This window comes from Somniosus microcephalus, chromosome 21 (genome assembly GCF_052327205.1).
Source record: "Somniosus microcephalus isolate GS21.2 chromosome 21, FLI_Smic_1.0, whole genome shotgun sequence".
NCBI classification, from domain to species: Eukaryota; Metazoa; Chordata; class Chondrichthyes; order Squaliformes; family Somniosidae; genus Somniosus; species Somniosus microcephalus.
Genome location: NC_141007.1, coordinates 17,534,046 through 17,554,034, shown reverse-complemented (window position 1 = coordinate 17,554,034; position 19,989 = coordinate 17,534,046). Strand labels below are relative to the sequence as shown.

Sequence of the window (19,989 nt, the reverse complement as noted above, 5' to 3'; positions counted from 1 at the left end):
CCAGCGGTCGGTGGCTTTCATGTTTAATAACAAAGGGGGAAAATCAAGAATGACAAAATACTCAGGTGGTGGATCGAACTATCCACGTTCGACTATGATATTATGTACAGGCCGGGAGCCCTTAATGAACCCCCAGACGCCCTATCGCGGGGAATGTGTGCCAGCATTCATACGGACAAATTACAGGGTCTCCACAACGACCTCTGTCACCCAGGGGTCACCCGACTATACCATTTTATAAAGTCCCGCAATCTGCCCCACTCCATCGAGGAGGTCAGGGCAATGACCAGAGCCTGCCGCATCTGTGCAGAATGCAAGCCTCGTTTCTACAGGCCTGACCGTGCACACCTTATCAAAGCCACACGGCCATTCGAGCGCCTAAGTTTGGACTTCAAGGGACCCCTTCCCTCTGCCGTCCGTAACGTATACTTCCTCAATATCATCGATGAATATTCCCGCTTCCCCTTCGCCATTCCCTGCCCAGACATGGCCAGTGCCACGGTCATCAAGTGTCTCTGTAATCTATTCTGCATGTTTGGCATGCCGAACTACATACACAGCGATAGGGGGACGTCATTCATGAGTGACGAGCTGCGCCAGTTCTTGCTCTCGAAGGGGATAGCCACTAGCAGAACCACTAGCTACAACCCCCGGGGTAATGGGCAAGTGGAAAGGGAGAATGCTACTGTTTGGAAGGCTGTCATGTTAGCCTTAAAGTCAAAAGGCCTTCCAACCTCCTGCTGGCGGGAAGTCCTCCCAGACGTGCTCCACTCCATAAGGTCTCTGTTATGTACTGCCACTAACGCTACCCCTCACGAAAAGATGTTCGTTTTCCCCCGGAAATCCACCTCGGGCATATCTCTACCTGCGTGGCTGACGTCTCCGGGGACAGTACTATTGCGGAAGCACGTGAGAGGCCATAAAACGGACCCCCTTGTGGAAAAGGTACAGCTCCTCCATGCAAACCCCCAGTACGCCTATATCGAATACTCTGACGGGCGAGAGGACACTGTTTCCATAAAAGACCTCGCTCCCTCGGGGAGCGGAGAGAACGATGGGAGACTACCCGATGAAGACCTACACTACAAAGAGACAGGACGCCCAGAGGTATCAATACCCAACTTTAACCTGGAGGACACTGCAGATAACCTGGAAGACACTGCGGAGGCCCGGACAGCGGAGGAACCAGAATCCACTCCCCTAGAGGCACCCCAACCGGCTTTGCGCCGATCACTGAGAACTGCAAAACCTCCTGACAGACTCACTTATACCAACTTTTAAGAAACATCACCCCGATGGACTAAATCTATAGAAGGGGTGAATGTAATGAAATCGGTTTGTCTTGATCCTGTATTCGTTTTGCACTCATGTATATTACCCTCCCCCACTGTGTATAGTTTCACTTCCTCTTTCCCGACTAACCTGGGAGGTTCCAGGTCTTGGCTCTTGGCTCCGCCCCTGACTTCTCTTACATAAAGATCCCAGGATCTGTATGACTCATTCCTGTGAAGCAGTCAGCATGTTGAGATGTTAGCTCTGATCTTAGTGATTAAAAGCCAACTTGTTTAAATCTATAACTTCTAGTTTTGTGGTTATTGAAGGCCCATCAAGAATTAACTTTATAATCTAGATAAATTAAGTAAAAGAAAAATGGCTGTGAATAACCAGACTTGTTGGTGTCTGCTTCACGGTTTCAAAACTCCCAGACACTCCATTCAAAAACAGACCGGTTCCAAGCCTGCTTCTTCCATCTGGAGTTTGAATCTCAGTCTACGAAACCCCTGTAAGCAGCGACTTACTAGGAGGTGTACATGATGCCGCAGCCTCTTAGATATTTGTACTTCCCCTCCTTGCTTCCCATGCGATAACTCGAGGGTCCACTTCCACCCAGTCATTAACAGCACCAGGTTCACTTACATCCTCCGGGCCACCATTTGATTGAGGTCACGGTCGGGCTGTTCAGCACAAACTCCTGAGTTGATGGGTCGTAGGTTGCTGTTGTCTCCAAGCCACGGATGAACGAGCCTGAAAGCGACAAGAGAACTAAAAATGGCAGCCAGCCTCCTCGCTCAAGACACGGTGCGCGCAGTACAGCAAAACACTTTCTTCCCTTCGAGACGCTTTGATAAAAGAAAAGAATTGTTCTCGGGATGTGGGCGACACTGGAAAGGCCACACCTGTTGCCAATCCCCAGTTGTCCATAGGTGATGGTGGACCTTCTCATTGAGTAGTGACGTTTGTATTGAGTGACATAATGCCCTGTGAAGCGGCCTAGCAAGAGTTAACCACGTAAAGTGGGAGTCGAGTCACATGTAGGCCAGACTGCAATGGGGTGGCAGGACACTGGTGAACCGGTTGGGTTTTTAATGACAATCTGGCAGCTTTCGTGCTCATTTGGTTCTGGTGCCAGCTCATGGGATTACCAGATTTAATAAATTGAGTTTCACGACTTGCCATGATGGGATTTGAATGCAAGGGGTTTGCTGGTCACTGCACTACTGTACCGACTCAGGTCTGGGCTGTTAGTGAGGTGATTCAACGTACCTCAGGTGGTCTGTTTCAGGGACGCTGCTCACTTCACCAGCCTGCAGTCAGCTCCAGCACTATCTCCAGGTCCAAATCAGCAAGCAACCTTGTAGGCTGCAAAGTCAGCTCTGAGACCAGCTCACCGGCTCGGGGAGAGCACAAGTGCAGGGGTCGTGTACCCAAGCTGGTACTGGTAATGCAGCTAGAGGCAGAGGTCTTGTTAACCCAGCTTTGTTTGTATGCCTTTTAGAGTTCACATCAAGTGTACTTGTGCTGCTTTGCAGACTGAATAAGGGGGACGATTTAAAGCTTACAGATTTTTGCACGGAACGGCACATAGCATCCGAGTCTTGGAAAAGGCTGCAGTCTGTTTAAACACCTTTGGCCATGTTAAAGGGGGAGAAAGCACACATACATTACTCACTGAGCGTTTCACGTTACTGAACAACACAAAGACAACAACGGGTTTAGTCACCAATATATCTCTACAAACAGCATGTGGCACCAAGTCAGTCAGCCAGTCAGTCACCCTGTTTGTTTGGGAGATTCCCTGGATTGGATCTCCTGGGAGTTCAATCCACTCAGAGAGAGAGGGAGAGAAATTATTCATGGAAATGAGTGCCCAAGGAAGAGTCCACTGGGGGATTGGCCGGGGGGGGGGGGGGGAGGTGGGTGTTGGAAACATTAGTGTAAGCCATTAAAATAAATATCAATGTCTCCTCCCTCCCCCACAGTAACGTCTTTCCTATCTGTGAAGCCTCCTGGCCACGAAAGTCCCATACGCTAGTGATGTGCCCGATGGCCTTTACCTCTCTTGCTATTGGGGTTGCATTCGTTCCACTTCAGGACGCAGACCACAATGGGCAATTGCAAGTCAAGACTCTATATTTGCACACTCTATATTTGCACAGTGTGGTAAAACCAATTGCCCTGTAAAAGAGTGCAGTGATAGAGACCCCCCCAGTACAGCTTACACTGAGGTTGAGCAGCAAACTATTGCTTCAGAAAATAGATAAACTGTGCGGCGGGCAACAGTACCTCTTCCATAAGACATAACTGTACCTTAAGAGTTTTCTTTGCATGTCTGATAACTGGGTTTGAAACCAGCCCAGGCTAAGGGGATGAAGGTCTCCTCTCTCTGGCACTTGTGTGGCTCCAATGTCAATGAGTTGGGACAGAGGTCCTTCTTGTTGCCAGTCCACAGCACAGAACTGTCTAGGTGGCTGGTGTGGGGAACAGACATGTCAAAAAATAGGGCAGGACAGGATCTGCAGAGGCGGGGGGCGGGTGGGAAAGAGGTCTCCGTCTATCCATATTAGATTTTGGTGCATATTCTGTATTTATTGATAGCACAGGGTTTCTGTAAACTAAGGAATGAGAGCATTGTTTTCTTTTAGAAGTTAGAACGTGGGAGTCAGAAGGTCCCTGGGAGCGTGTCAGTATTTGGAGGGAGTTTCCCGAGTGAGTGTCAGTAACTGCAGGGGAATGTCCCATGCGGGAAAGGGTAAGGGATGGGTTAAAGCACATTGCTGGGACAGTAGAAAGGCGCTTTGATCAGGCCATACACTACTCTGGGAGTGCTTGGGGAGACGGTAAGTGCCAAAAAGTTGAAAAATGTCCCATTCTCTACCAGACATTCCTCAGTAATTAGTGCAAAAATTATAAATTTCCCCCCTTAAAATGTCGTAAAGTTTGCAGATTTGTGTGCGTCACTGGTAACACAGTGATGCAAAGGCACGACTCAGAGAGATACCCTGCTGTCCTGTACTTATTGAAGATGGAGGTGGGGGAAAAAAAAGAGGGTCATTCAGAGCACAATTGCTTCTTTAAATCTGGCAAATCCAATGATGGCCCAATGGAGTCATGCAACAATGATTGCCAATTGTATAAAAGACTTACATGCAGGAAGTTTGCACGCAGGCTCTTTAAGAAACCCATGGGAACTCGATTTCCAGCCCTTTTGATTAAAGCAAAGACTGGGTTGAGGGAAAGGCTACCGAGATTGCAAGGTAGAGCACTCGACGCTAAACCAGGTGGGCATGAATTGGCGTGTCAATCACCTACATGCAGAGTAGGCAAACTGAGAGAGAAAGGACTGTGCAGAAGCACAGAAATCACTCCACCACCCGAGCCACATCTCTACTGGCTAGCTATCCACAGGACCAACAGAAGGAGCATGTGAAGTGCAGGCTAAACCATCAACCCTCCACCAAGTGGGCATGGTGTCATGAGCCCAGTGAAGTTTTAGAGATTTGATAGGACTGAGGTCAGATTCTAATTAAATTCTAACTCTAGACTACTGTACGGAAGGCTGCTCTTGTACTGTACCATGGCCCATCTCAGTCTGGGCATAGGTGCCAATGATCTGCAGGTTCCAAGCTGGCATGAAGAAGCGATCTTGCTGTTCGGGAGTAGCCTGGTTGAGGATAGTGGGCAGGAACATGCCCAGGTGGAGATCCAGGGGCTCTGGCCGTCCACGGTGCACATAGCTGCGGAGACACAGGCGGAAGGATTGCAGGGATAGGAACAGGAAGGGTCAGACAGCGAGAGAGAGAGGGAGACACACACACACACACACAAACACACACACACAAACACACACACACAGGTTTCATTAGCGATTGGATTAACTCTTGCATGCTGCAGCAATTACTGTCAATCACAGTGGGATTTTTACCAGTTAGTGCAAAAGTGTTGAATCTGGATCAATCAATAATTAACCACGGTAATTAATGGCATTGAGACCATCAAGAAGCTATTTGTGTGCCTGCTGCCTTGCACTCTCTCCTAAAACACACATTGGGGTGTTGTGCCCTGATCAGTGTAGTCGAGACCTGCGACCACCTCATCGCTGGGTCGACTCTTCCAGGTGGAGTCGTATGAACATAAGAATTAGGAGGAGTAGGCCATACGGCCCCTTGAGCCTGCTCCGCCATTCAATAAGATCATGGCTGATCTGCGACCTCAACTCCGCTTTCCCGCCCGATCTCCATATCCCTTGATTCCCCTAGAGTCCAAAAATCTATCTATCTCAGTCCTAGCATTCACCGGGAAACCCGGATGCTAGTGACATATCTTGGCTGCGACATTTCCTGACCGGCACCCTTGACGGCTCGTGTGCCAGTTGCCGACTGCTGGGAGGGAGCTGTCCAGCTCTCTGCTGACCGCAAGCCACAGGGAAACTACCACTGAACCTGTCGACTGTACAAAGTTCTTAAAGAATAACTCCGTGATGAACACTTCAAAATGAAACAAGCACCAATTTGTGTCACACAGACTACGTTTTTTGAATGCCTCAAACCTTTACAGGATCGTACAGGACTGGACTTTAACAGGAAAAAATAAAAATGTGGGAGCGACACGAACAAGTAAATCAGCAACCGTAAGAGAAAAGACATGGGCAACAGTTCCCATCGAGGCCCTTCGACAGAGCATTCATCTGTCTTTTTTCTTTTCGGGTGCCGATGGACTGTCAGTATTTTGCATCTTCTGTTGCTGCAGTTTCAATGTTTGTGCTTTGTTTGATAAGTTCAGAAAGTTACTTTATCTCAAAGCACGTGCTTCACAACTAAATGGTTTTTCATCACTCCCGAGTTAGCAAGCCTGTTCCAATCCCAGGTAACTGAGGCCCTGCTCACTTAAATGCGAGGATGAGGGGCGAAAAGAGAGTACTTCCAAAATGCTCATTGACGTAAGAAAACTACTAGGCACTTGGTCTAAGCGTTAAACAAAGCTTTAATCAACTGTTTTACAACATGGAGGTCTAGCTGTGTCCTTCACTAGTTCCTGTTAAGAATGTCCTGCGCAAGCTGGGCCCGTGCCAGAGTATTTATACTCTCCCTGGACAGCGCCACCTGCAGGCCGCTCAGTATTATTTCTTAAGTCTTTCTTTCATGAATGACTGATTCATGTCACTCATTTCCCCCCCCACCCCCCGCCCCAATACTTACCTTCTCCTTTGAGACCTTTGATTGCCAGATTATAAATAGAAATAAAAATTGAGGCAGGGCGATATGCATTGTATTGGGCATTTTACTTCTAGAATTTCGAGCCATCGTATCCGAGAGGCACCAACAGCCCAACTCTGCAATGCACGGGCTGCGCACTCGCACCACACACGAGCAGACTCGGATGTGACACTCTCCGGGATTAAACAGACCGCCGCCTCTCAATGTCCCGATTCACACACTGGCTGGGTCAAGTACTAAGGCTGGCGGGGGGGAAAAAGAGAGAAATAAAACCACACTGTTCAGTCAATTATCAGAACTGACTGCCTCAGGAGCCCAAGCTGGGAGTTTTGCACCTTATTTCACACTGCAGAGGCCGGTGACTTAGTGTGGTAAACCACTGTTGTTAGTATTGTTGTACTTGTCTGTGCATGCCTCAGCTGACTCCGCCCCTGGCTCCACCCTCATGGCTGGGTATAAAGGTCGCTGCTCAGAAGCCTCCGGCCCTTTTGGATACCAGGCAACCCCAAGAGGCATGCTCTGTTCTTTGGTAATAAAAGCCTGTTTATTACTTTCTCAATCTCCAGTCTTTTGTAGCAATTGATAGTGCATCAATTTTATTACCAAAGTTAAATGTTGGCTGCGGATGCTGATCAATCGATGGCGCAAAACGCTGAGCAGCAGGCGCTGCTGCGAGCCCTCAGACCAACATGCCTGGACCTAGACCCCCAAGAAGCGGGTTCGTCGACTAAATTCGCACAATGGCTGCGTTGCTTTGAGGCGTATCTGGAAGCCTCGACCGTGACTCTTGATGAAAATAAACTGAAAATCCTGGCCTCGAAGGTGAGCCACCAAGTCTATACTTTAATCCAAGATGCGACGACCTACGCGGCGGCTATCGACCTACTGAAAGGGCAGTATGCACGCCCGGTTAACACGGTCTATGCCAGGCACCTTTTAAGATCTCGCAGACAGCAGCCCGGGGAATCGGTGGAAGCCTTCCTACGGGCACTGCGGGTACTCGGACGCGGCTGCGACTGCAAGGAAGTATCGGCCGCGGCACATGCGGAGGGACTGATACGAGACGCTTTCGTTGCGGGTCTAAGGTCCGACTACTCCCGGCAGAGGCTGCTGGAGAAGGGTGAAATAGACCTGACAAAGGCAGTGTCCCTCGCGCTCTCGCTCGACGCGGCCCACAGAAATATGGACGCTTTCTCCCCTCATCGCCCCGCGCCGTGGACGCCGCAATCTTGGGCCATGGGACCGCCACCTCCAACTGCTGCAGCGATGTCCAAGGCACAAAAATGCTATTTTTGTGGCCAAGCTAAACACCCTAGAGCACGCTGCCCCGCGAAGAATGCTACCTGCTCCGGCTGCGGGAAGAAAGGTCACTACGTTAGCGCCTGCAAAGGGAAGACCGCTAACGCCAGCAGCGCTGCGTGCGAACCGTGGGCGCAGCCATCTTGTCCGCCATCTTGGGCTCCCCCAGCCGCGTGGGGACCGTGGGCGCCGCCATTTTGTCCGCCATCTTGGACGCCTCCGACTTTGGTTACGGGGGACCCGGACTCCACCACCGCCTCATCGGACGACCGCATCGACACGCTTGAACATACGCTGGCTTCCGTGACGCTGGATCAATCTCTCCCGCATCAACTGTCCAGGTCCATGATGGACATTACGGTAAACGGCCGCGCCACTACCTGCCTTTTTGACAGCGGGAGCACGGAGAGTTTTATACACCCCGACACGGTGCGCAGTTACTCTCTCCCGGTCCTGCCGACGCGTCATCGCATCTCTATGGCTTCCAAAGCCCAGTCAGCGGACGTCGGTGGCTACTGTATGGTGACTCTTTCAGTGCGGGGTACTGAATACAAAAATTTTAAACTTCTGGTCCTGCCCCATCTCTGCGCTGCCGTCCTACTGGGGTTGGATTTTCAGTGCCACCTTAAGAGTGTCACTTTAGCGTATGGTGGACCCCTCCCCCCTCTCACAGTCTGCAGCCAGCAGTTTTTAAATCGCCCGCCGCGCGCCATTTGCAGCCTCTCCACCCTTAAAGTCTCCCCCCCCTCCTTGTTCGCTAACCTCACCCGCGACTGTAAGCCCATCGCTACCAAAAGTAGGCGTTACAGTGCCGGGGATAGGGGTTTCATTAAATCCGAGGTAGCGAGACTCCTGAAGGAAGGGATTATCGAGAGCAGCAATAGCCCATGGCGAGCACAAGTGGTGGTGGTGAAGGCTGGCGGCAAACAGCGCCTAGTTATTGACTACAGCCAGACGATCAACCGCTACACCCAGCTGGATGCATATCCACTCCCCCGCATATCTGACATGGTCAATCAGATAGCACAATACCGGGTGTTCTCGACGATTGATCTGAAGTCGGCATACCACCAGCTCCCCATCAGGGCTGAGGACCGCCAGTACACAGCTTTTGAAGCTGACGGTCGGCTCTATCACTTTCTCAGAGTTCCCTTCGGCGTCACCAACGGAGTTTCTGTCTTCCAACGGGAGATGGACCGGATGGTTGACCAGAACGCGCTCCAGGCCACTTTCCCATATCTAGACAACGTCACCATCTGCGGCCACGACCAGCAGGACCACGACGTTAATCTAGAGAAATTCCTCCGGACGGCCCAGCGGCTGAATCTCACATACAACAAAGACAAATGTATGTTTCGTACTACGCGCCTTGCTATTCTTGGCTGCGTAGTGGAGAACGGAGTCATCGGCCCAGACCCCGATAGAATGCGCCCCCTTATGGAGCTCCCCCTCCCCCACTGCCAGAAAGCACTGAAGAGATGCCTGGGGTTTTTCTCTTACTATGCGCAGTGGGTGCCCAACTATGCGGATAAAGCCCGACCCCTCATCAAGTCCGCCTCCTTCCCCCTGACAGCAGAGGCCTGTGCAGCCTTCACTCTCATAAAAGGAGACATTGCGAAGGCCACAATGCACGCTGTGGATGAGTCCCTTCCTTTTCAAGTGGAGAGCGACGCATCCGACTTTGCCCTAGCTGCAACCCTTAACCAGGCGGGGAGACCCGTGGCCTTTTTCTCAAGGACCCTCCAGGGCCCCGAGATTCGACACTCCTCTGTCGAAAAGGAGGCCCAGGCCATTGTGGAAGCCGTGCGACATTGGCGGCATTACCTGGCCGGAAAACGATTTACCCTGCTCACTGACCAGCGTTCAGTGGCTTTTATGTTTCATAATAAGCAGCGGGGCAAAATCAAGAATGACAAGATCTTAAGGTGGAGAATCGAACTCTCCACCTACAATTACGATATCTTGTACCGGCCCGGGAAACTCAATGAGCCCCCAGATGCCCTATCACGTGGTACGTGCGCCAACGCGCAGGTTGATAGGCTACAGACCCTCCACAATGACCTCTGCCACCCGGGGGTCACCAGGTTCTTCCATTTTATCAAATCCCGTAACCTGCCCTACTCCATCGAGGAGGTCAGGACCATGACCAGGAACTGCCAGATCTGTGCCGAGTGCAAGCCGCATTTTTATAGGCCAGACAGAGCGAGCCTGATCAAAGCCACGCGCCCCTTCGAGCGGCTGAGCATCGATTTTAAAGGGCCCCTCCCCTCCTCTGACCGCAATGTGTACTTCCTCAATATAATTGATGAGTACTCCCGTTTCCCGTTTGCCATCCCTTGCTCGGACATGACCAGTACCACGGTCATTAAATGTCTGAATGACCTCTTCGCCTTGTTCGGTTTCCCTAGCTATATCCATAGCGACAGGGGCTCATCTTTTATGAGCGACGAACTTCGGCAGTACCTGCTCGCGAGAGGCATTGCTACAAGCAGGACCACCAGCTACAACCCCCGGGGTAACGGCCAGGTGGAAAGGGAGAATGCGACAGTCTGGAAGGCAGTCCTTTTAAACTTAAAATCTAAGGGCCTTCCGACCTCCCGCTGGCAGGAGGTCCTCCCTGCGGCGCTCCATTCCATTCGGTCGCTGCTCTGTACACCCACCAATGCCACTCCTCACGAGAGAATGTTCTCCTTCCCCAGGAAGTCCACGTCGGGGATTTCGCTACCAACATGGCTGACTTCTCCAGGTCCCGTCCTACTGCGGAAGCACGTGAGGACCCATAAGGCGGACCCCCTGGTCGAGAGGGTGAGCCTCCTCCACGCCAACCCGCAGTATGCTTACGTGGTGTACCCGGACGGGCGGGAGGACACAGTCTCCATTCGAGACCTCGCACCTGCAGGTGCTCCTGAAACACCCTCTTCGCCACCCACCGCTACTCCTGCCTACCCCCAGGACACAGTCCCCGCACGAGACCTCGCACCTTCGGGTGCCTCTGAGAGACCACCATCGCTACCTCCCATTACCCATATTACCCATGCTCTGACCCCTGTAGACGGCATGCAGCAGCCCCAGGGTCCGCCACCTGCTACACCTCCTCTGAACGAGACACCGGGTTCACCGTTGGATGCTGCACCATCACCGCCGCTGCTGCGACGCTCAGGACGGCTTACAAGGCCTCCTGATAGACTTCAGTACACGAATTTTTAGTGCACTTCACCCCGCCGGACTCAATTCTAAACAAGGGGTGAATGTGGTAAACCACTGTTGTTAGTATTGTTGTACTTGTCTGTGCATGCCTCAGCTGACTCCGCCCCTGGCTCCACCCTCATGGCTGGGTATAAAGGTCGCTGCTCAGAAGCCTCCGGCCCTTTTGGATACCAGGCAACCCCAAGAGGCATGCTCTGTTCTTTGGTAATAAAAGCCTGTTTATTACTTACTCAATCTCCAGTCTTTTGTAGCAATTGATAGTGCATCACTTAGACCATCCCGTCATTGCTCCAAGGCACCGCTTACCATTCGTTACCACAATGACCGCAAACCAGCAGCGTGGTCTCTGCAAAGCTATCCGCAGCATGAGTTCCAAGCAAAGCAAAGCATCAAAATCATTCGCTGACCAGCAGCCAACGCCAGTGGACAGGCACCATCGAGCATTTAGTGAATTAGAGAATTAGTCAACATTCGCTCGTAGACAGAGGTGGGTCAAACCCACCCACGGGAAGATCTAGGAAAGGGCCGGGGGGTGGGGGGGGGGTGGGAGGGAAGGAAGGATAAGACAGTTTGGGGCAATCGTCATGGAATATCAGGTTTACCAGGCTGAACACCACAAGAGCGGCTCTCCTTGTGCCAGGGTGAATATGGGAGGCTAGGCTGGGTAAAGAAGTTAAATAGTACTTTGGATGCCACAATACGTTAGAGTACCAACCAGTGCCGTATGTAGCGAGGCAGTCACTCCCAAAACATTTTAATAGGACAGAAATAAGGGCCTGCGTCATAACAGAAATCCTCGCAAACAGATTTGTTTTGGTTTCAATCTGGCCTTGGCAGAATGGTACAGTCTCATTCATGAACAAACCAGGGTAAGAATTATTACTTTGCAGTTTTTGTCGAGTTTTTGAGTTAAGAACACCTCCAGTCCTCTGTGGCCCACTCTCGTCCTTCCCTCAGCTGAGCCAGATGAGTTTTCCGTCCCACATTTTGCACAAGTTTCTTTAAAAGCAAAGCTACGTCTCCATCAGTCTCCCTGGGCCACATGCTGGTCCTCAGCTGACCTTGGGTAGGCGACTGGCTCGCTCAACCCTCCAGCAATGCCAGCCAAGGAGGTGCGAGAAGGTGGGCCAGCGCGATGCACCCGGGAGGTGTGCGAGGGTGGCCCACCAGTTTTCTCCACCACCTTCCCGCTGCGTGGTCTCTGCCTCGACAGCAATGCCGAGATGAGGAACTCGCTGCGCACCGAGCAAGTACTGCGTTCCCCCTCACCCTTGAGTTGGCATTCAGTCGAAACAGACAGCGACTCTTGGGCACCTTGTCGCCTCACAGGGGCAGTTCTCCGGCCGGGTCACGTTCACCATTTTTCAGCGCCACAATTGGAGACCATATCTTGTGGAACACTAACCGTGGCCCAGCTCAGTCTGGGCGTAGGTGCCGATGATCTGCTGGGTGTAAGACAGGTGCAGCCATTTCTCGCTCTGCTCTGAAGTGCACTGATTCTCCAGGGTGGGTATGAACATGGCAAAGTGGAGGCTCAGGGGATCTACCTTGGTGCCCAGACAAGCTCTGCAGGGTACAATCAATAATTGACATGGGATGGTGACTCACAAAGTCATGCAATACTTACTGCGCAAAAGCACCCATGCCACTCCCAGCAAGCTCTATTCTGATTAATACTGGCATTGTATAAAACACTTTACTACCCAAATGTTTCAGAGTCTTCATGCAAATCCAGCAACGAAACCCAAGCGAGCAATGATCCACACTGGGCGCTGAATGTCCAGTTACAGGAAACTCTTCGGTATCCAGCACTGACGGGACCTGCGTGTTGCTGGTTGATCAAAAATTCCGATGACGGAGAGGGTTATCTACCGAGGCTATTTTTAACAAAGAAAAATTTTAAAAATCACGAAATGTGCAGTATACAGTAATTGGGTGCTCACCTACAGAATGTGGTGTTAAATGGATGGTGGAAGATGCTTGATTAAGTACAGTACTGCCAGTTGAGGGTAATGCAATGCAATGACAACCAGCAGCGTGGGAGACACACAGTACCCCCGTAAAATGGCGGATCAGAAGAGACTACCGGCAGCGCGGGAGAGTCAGACTCCTGTTACAGGGGGATTGAGGTGTTCCGACTTCCGACAGCGCCAAAAAGCTGAGTAGTGGCAGTTTGGAGAACTACCCCCACTGACTAACTCGGCCACCGTGGGAGACTTGGACTTGGACTCGGCAACATTGCCGGTTATTGAGATGTTGTTTTCGGAGTGAGAATTTTGCCGGTTAATAGAGAATTCCGGATATTTAGGTGCCGTTTAAACGAGAGTTTCCTGCAATTACTTTTCAGGGGTTTTGGTTGAGGGAAAGATCGTTGGCCTGGATAGCAGGAGAAATCCCTGTTCTTCGAGCGGTGCTGTGGGATCAGGCAGATGGGACCTTGCTGTCTCACTCAAAGGGGAGCACCTCTGACAATGCAGCACTCCCTCAGTACTGCACTGAGCTGTCAGTTTACGTTATGGCATGACCCCAGAGGAAAGAGTTTTGTAAACCGAGTCAAGCTGACACTATTCCCTATAACCTGCTCACTAGCTGCAACAATGGCAAGATGTCAGTTGGGAAAATAAATCTCTCTCACAGCTTCAGAAATAGAGAGAGCGGTTACCCTTCGTGGGTACATCAATCGATGCCCACTACACTTGGCAACTCAGGGCTCAATGAACATATCTGGGGTCTACCTCCTTAACCACCCTCCCCAACTACCTGCGTCTCATGGGTCACGTCAAGACCAGAGCCCTTTCCTTTCCTTCTCCAATTTGCACCCTTTAGCCTCCTTGTCCAGAAGCGGGTGGCTCATACGATAGCAAAATACTGCAGATGCTGGAAATCCGAAATAACAACAGAAAATGCTGGAAAAACTCAGCAGGCCAGGCAACATCCGTGGAGAGAAATTAGAGTCAGCTTTTCGGGTCAAAACCCTTTGTCAAGACTAAAGAGGCACAGGGAATGAAATAGATTAAGAGGCCGGGCTGGGAGAGAACAAAAGAGAAGAGACATTAAGAGGTATTCAAAACGAGACGAGATGGTGATAGGACTAGTGGAGACAAAAGACGGCTCAAGATTAGGTGTGAAATGCGCTGGCAGAATGGGAGACAGCGGCCATGTGGGAGAGAGGAAAAAAAAAAGTGGGGGGGGGGAAGAGAAAAACCAAAACAAAGGTGTGGATAAAAAATATAAGTAAAAATGTAATAGGGGCCGAGGTTATGATCTGAAATTGTTGAACTCGATATTGAGTCCGGAAGGCTGTAAAGTGCCTAATCGGAAGATGAGGTGCTGTTCCTCGAGTTTACGGTGCACTTCCGTGGAACAATGCAAGAGGCCGAGGACGGTGAGGTCCGTGCTGGGGTACGCTGCCACTGGAGGCAGTGGCTCTTCAGTGCTGCACCCAACTGGCCACTTTGCACACGTGAACTTACACGATGAGCCAAACACCGTCCACATCCAACGTCCACACACACACTGCCAGCAGGAGTCACCGGATGGCGAACACCAGCAGGAACCCACGCCCAGTTTTCCCTCCCTAATCCACGGGCACCGAGCCAACTGCAACAACCCTACTCCTCGCTCAGCAGGGGCCAGCTAAATCAGCAAAGGCCAGGGATGAGAGTTTCCTAGTCTGCGTGGCTCTCGACTACACTGGGCAGTGCATTTAGTCACAGATATTCTATTGATATCTTCACTGAACTACACGATTCACTGGGTCTTCCTTCAAAACAAGTCAGAGGCTCAATATTAGTGAGTAAACATGCCTGAGGAGTTACCCTTCCACACCGGAACCACATTCCTCTATGAACCTCAGGCTTCAAAATTGCCCCAGAGCAGGACTGACAAATCGGTGCCAACAAGAACTGATTTGCTACATTATATAATGCCACACGCCTCAGTGATTCACCAGGCTGATACCTGGGATGGCAGGAATGACGTATGAGGAGAGATTGGGTCGACTGGGCTTGTACTCGCTGGAGTTTAGAAGAATGAGAGGGGATCTCATTGAAACTTATAAAATTCTAACAGGACTAGACAGACTAGATGCAGGAAGGATGTTCCCGATGGTCGGGGAGTCCAGGACCAGGGGGCATAGTCTAAGGATAAGGGGTAAGCCATTTAGGACAGAGATGAGGAGGAATTTCTTCACCCAGAGAGTGGTGAACCTGTGGAATTCTCTACCACAGAAGGCAGTAGAGGCCAATTCATTAAATATATTCAAGAAGGAGTTGGATATATTTCTTAAGGCTAAAGGGATCAAGGGATATGGAGAGAAGGCAGGGACAGGGTACTGAATTTGGATGATCAGCCATGATCGCATTGAATGGCAGAGCAGGCTCGAGGGGCCGAATGGCCTACTCCTGCTCCTATCTTCTATGTTTCTATGATCTCACTAATAATCAAAGGGTAATGGAACGGACCAAAGACCCAAGGCTCCTTGGAACGTTAGTCTATGCGGCCATCTCCAGAGAGTTGATCCACCATCACAGTTACCCCAATGCATTCCCCATCCTCCTAAGATTTACCCGCAAAGTTTTTTTTGTCTGATGGCCCATGAGCTTAAAGAGCCACATTATAAAAGTTTAAGTCAATGCCCCCTCTAATGCACATATCTGCGGTTACTGAAACCAAACAGAGCTGGCTGCTCAGATTCAAGACTTATTCACTGATGAGCAACAGGGCTAAGGGCAGCTCTTTCCAAATTCCCAAGGCTCACAAAATTCAAAACTGGACCATCCAGCAAGTGAGAAACACAAGCGCAAAGAGACACCCGGTCGACTGAGCTTTGTGGACTGGACTGCCGGGGCTCGAGGACCAGAAAGAGCCCATGGCTGTCGTCTAGACACATCTGTCCTGTAGCACTTAAAGCAGGCTATAGAGATTAGAACGGAGGTGAACACATTGCACAGTTCAACTCGTTCAGAGGCAACAGGGTGGAAGATAAAATGGGACTCACCTCAGAGATCAGGGAATAGGTTGGCAGATATTAATCAGTGAAAGGACAAGGTTAACCTCAGTGCTGATACAGTCAAAAAAACAGAGCACTGATGGTAGGAGTTAGAGGACAACAATGCAAGAGAGCTGGATTATCAGTAGAGGAACAGTCAGTAACATAGGGCGCTGGGGGAGAGGGGTTACTGAGTGACAGTGTGAGGGAGCTGGATTAACATCAGTAGAGATACAGTCAGTAACACAAGGCGCTGGGGGAGAGGGGTTACTGAGTGACAGTGTGAGGGAGCTGGATTAACATCAGTAGAGGTACAGTCAGTAACACAGGGTGCTGGGGGAGAGGGGTTACTGAGTGAGTGTGAGGGAGCTGGATTAACATCAGTAGAGATACAGTCAGTAACACAAGGCGCTGGGGGAGAGGGGTTACTGAGTGACAATGTGAGGGAGCTGGATTAACATCAGTAGAGATACAGTCAGTAACACAAGGCGCTGGGGGAGAGGGGTTACTGAGCGACAGTGTGATGGAGCTGGATTAACATCAGAAGAGATACAGTCAGTAACACAGGGCGCTGGTGGAGAGGGGTTACTGAGTGACAGTGTGAGGGAGCTGGATTAACATCAGTAGAGATACAGTCAGTAACACAAGGCGCTGGGGGAGAGGGGTTACTGAGTGACAGTGTGAGGGAGCTGGATTAACATCAGTAGAGATACAGTCAGTAACACAGGGTGCTGGGGGAGAGGGGTTACTGAGTGAGTGTGAGGGAGCTGGATTAACATCAGTAGAGATACAGTCAGTAACACAAGGCGCTGGGGGAGAGGGGTTACTGAGTGACAATGTGAGGGAGCTGGATTAACATCAGTAGAGATACAGTCAGTAACACAAGGCGCTGGGGGAGAGGGGTTACTGAGTGACAGTGTGATGGAGCTGGATTAACATCAGAAGAGATACAGTCAGTAACACAGGGCGCTGGTGGAGAGGGGTTACTGAGTGACAGTGTGAGGGAGCTGGATTAACATCAGTAGAGATACAGTCAGTAACACAAGGCGCTGGGGGAGAGGGGTTACTGAGTGACAGTGTGAGGGAGCTGGATTAACATCAGTAGAGATACAGTCAGTAACACAAGGCGCTGGGGGAGGGGTTACTGAGTGACAGTGTGAGGGAGCTGGATTAACATCAGAAGAGATACAGTCAGTGACACAGGGTGCTGGGGGGAGGGGTTACTGAGTGACAGTGTGAGGGAGCTGGATTATCAGTAGAAATATAGTCAATGACAGCTGGTTGAATGAAGTTACTGACTGCAGCAACATAAGATACGTAGATTAAGCTGAGCAGAGACACCGAACAGTGTTAAACTCTTGAGGACTGTTTCAGCTCCCTCACACATTGAGGACCAGAAGCTCCTCTCGTCAGTTTCCCCTACCATGTGAGAAATATGTAGCGTTTAAAGTGAGCGACAGAAATACAAACAATTAAAAAGTAAATTTTACTTCTTTGCATCAACTTTAGCAAAAAGTGCCACGAGATGTTGAAACACTCTCTCCAATGTAAAACTGAAAGCCCAACCCTTCCCCCAGAAAAACCACAGTGGAGCCTGAAGGGGATAAATAGACTCCAATCTAAAGCATCCCTTCCGAGCTGGTCTTAGTCTAACATGTCCACATCCTTGGACTATCAGCATACACCTTTTGCATCAGAATATTTTATACAGGACATGCGAAGGGGCGGTGGTGAGGCGTAAAGAAAAAAAAGACTTGCAATTATATAGTGCCTTTCACTACCACCAGACGTCTCAAAGCACTTTACAGCCAATTAAGTACTTTTTGAAGTGTAGTCACTGTTGTAATGTAGGAAACGCAGCAGTCAAATTGTGCACAGCAAGCTCCCACAAACAGCAATGTGATAATGACCAGATAATCTGTTTTTAGCGATGCTGATTGAGGGATAAATATTGGCCAGGACACCGGGGATAACTCCCCTGCTCTTCTTCAAATAGTGGCCCTGGGATCTTTCACGTCCACCTGAGAGAGTAGATGGGACCTCAGTTTAACATCTCATCTGAAAGACGGCACCTCCGACAGTGCAGCACTCCCTCAGCACGGCACTGAGTGTCAGCCTAGATTTATGTGCTCAAGTTCCTGGAGTGGGATTTGAACCCACAACCTTCTGACAGAGGCGAGAGTGCTGCCCACTGAGACACAGCTGACACTCAAAAACTCGATCTTATAAAGGCTCCGACACTCTTTGTGCCAGTTAGTTGCCCAAATCTACTCACTGAGCCTGCAGGTCAATAAACGATGGATCAGAAATCCTGGGACCCGAATCCTCGATCAGTGAGTGCGTGAAGAGTCACGTCTTTCATCACAGGGCTGTAGATGAAGCACGTCACCCAGCCAGTGCACTGCTCTTTGATCAAGGCTAGCATCAACAAGCCAGGCAACCTGTGTCACAATAACACCAACCTCAAAGCTAGAGGGTCAGATTCAGGGAAAGGCTTTTCCTTCTATTTCCACTCATGCCAAGCGAGACAGCGAAACCATCTCCACTGTTACTGTTCAGTTATTTGGGGGCCTGTGCCACTGCAGGGCTTCACTTTTCATCAAACAGTGCTCAGGGAAAAGTAACACTCCACTGAAACAAGCCCCGCCCCCCACTCCACATCCCAGCCGACATTAAAGGGGCACAGTAATGCAATAAGACAACACTCAAGGGCTAGAAGAGGCCATGTGGACCATCCAATGTCATCTTGCTAGTACTGTAACTCTCTCTCCCAGCCTTCCTACATTACGACACTTCAATAAGTACTTCATTGGTTGTAAAGCGCTGTGGGACATCCTGAGGGCATGAGAGACGCTGTAGAAATGCAAGTCTTTTCTTTTTGCACCCAACAGCATTTTACATGGAACTGCATTACTCCCCTGTCTCTCCTTCCCCCTCCTCTCCAACCCCTTTCCTCTTCCCTACTCTCCCCATTATTTACAGCACAGAAACAGGCCATTCGGCCCAGCTGGTTTAGGCCGGTGTTTATGCTCCACACGAGCCTCCTCCCACCCTACCAGCATATTCCTTTCGCCTTCATATCTTTATCTAAATTCCCCTTAAATGCTTCTGTGCTACAGGAAACTTTTTTTTATCCGGCACCGACGGGACCGACGTGGTGCCGGTTCATCAAAAATTCCGGATAACCGAAAGCTATAGTAAAAGATACGGAGAGCCGAGAGCTCCGTATAAAGCAACAAACCCTGTTGCTTAACAACAGGTTCAGAACAATGGCCACAAGTTCCAAGCGTCTCTGTAGCTTAGCAACAGCTGCAGCCACACCCTTGCACAGCAACAGATCGAGGAAGGCAAGTACAATATGAAGTAAAACTTACCTGAACCTACTCCTGAATTTTGCCGGTTAACCGAGATTTCCGGTTATTTAGGTGCCGGTAAATCGAAAGTTTCCTGTATTTGCCTCAACTACTCCACATTCTCCCCACTCTCTGGGTAAAAGAACATTCTCCTGAATTCCTTACTGGATTTATTAGTCACAATCTAATATTCATGACCTAGTTTTGGACTCACTCACGAGTGTAATTGCACTCATTACATTTGGCTCTGCTTCCCCAGTGATAAGGGCTTACATCCAACAGAAAGGGTGGATCTGGAGATGAAGGATCTATTGCTTACAGGCCACTATACACGAAGTACTTTGAGATTTACTGTGACCATCGTATTAAAAACTAAACATTTCAAATGGATTGCACGTTATGGTGGTGCTCTGAACAGAATATTGCGTGACCCGACCACCTGCAGGGAAAATAAGAAACACACCTTTGCAATAAAACAGGACGTAAAAAATGTAAGTAAAAAATAAAAGAACATATTAAAATTATAAGCATGACATGTAAACATTAAAAAGGAATCAAAAGGTTAGTATTAGCAACGAGCAGAAAGCTTCCCTTGGCCGGCTGTGGCATCAGCAATGACAAGACGCGAGCTCTGCAAGTAAATGGG

At 50.0% G+C, this 19,989-nt stretch overlaps 1 protein-coding gene across 5 annotated transcripts in view; it reads right to left on the bottom strand.

Annotated features, from left to right (window-relative positions):
* The window catches only part of acox1 (acyl-CoA oxidase 1, palmitoyl), a 71,864-nt gene that overhangs the window by 35,389 nt on the left and 16,486 nt on the right, over positions 1–19,989 (bottom strand). For 3 of the 5 annotated variants that reach the window (XM_085963285.1, XM_085963287.1, XM_085963288.1), the window contains exons 3-4: positions 4,855–5,015; positions 1,918–2,025 (exon numbers count right to left, since the gene is read on the bottom strand). In XM_085963285.1, coding sequence (XP_085819411.1) covers positions 1,918–2,025; positions 4,855–5,015 — 269 coding nt within the window. Of the gene's footprint in view, positions 1–1,917; positions 2,026–4,854; positions 5,016–12,405; positions 12,567–19,989 lie in introns of all 5 variants that reach the window. The other 2 variants (XM_085963286.1, XM_085963289.1) reach the window with 2 other exon arrangements.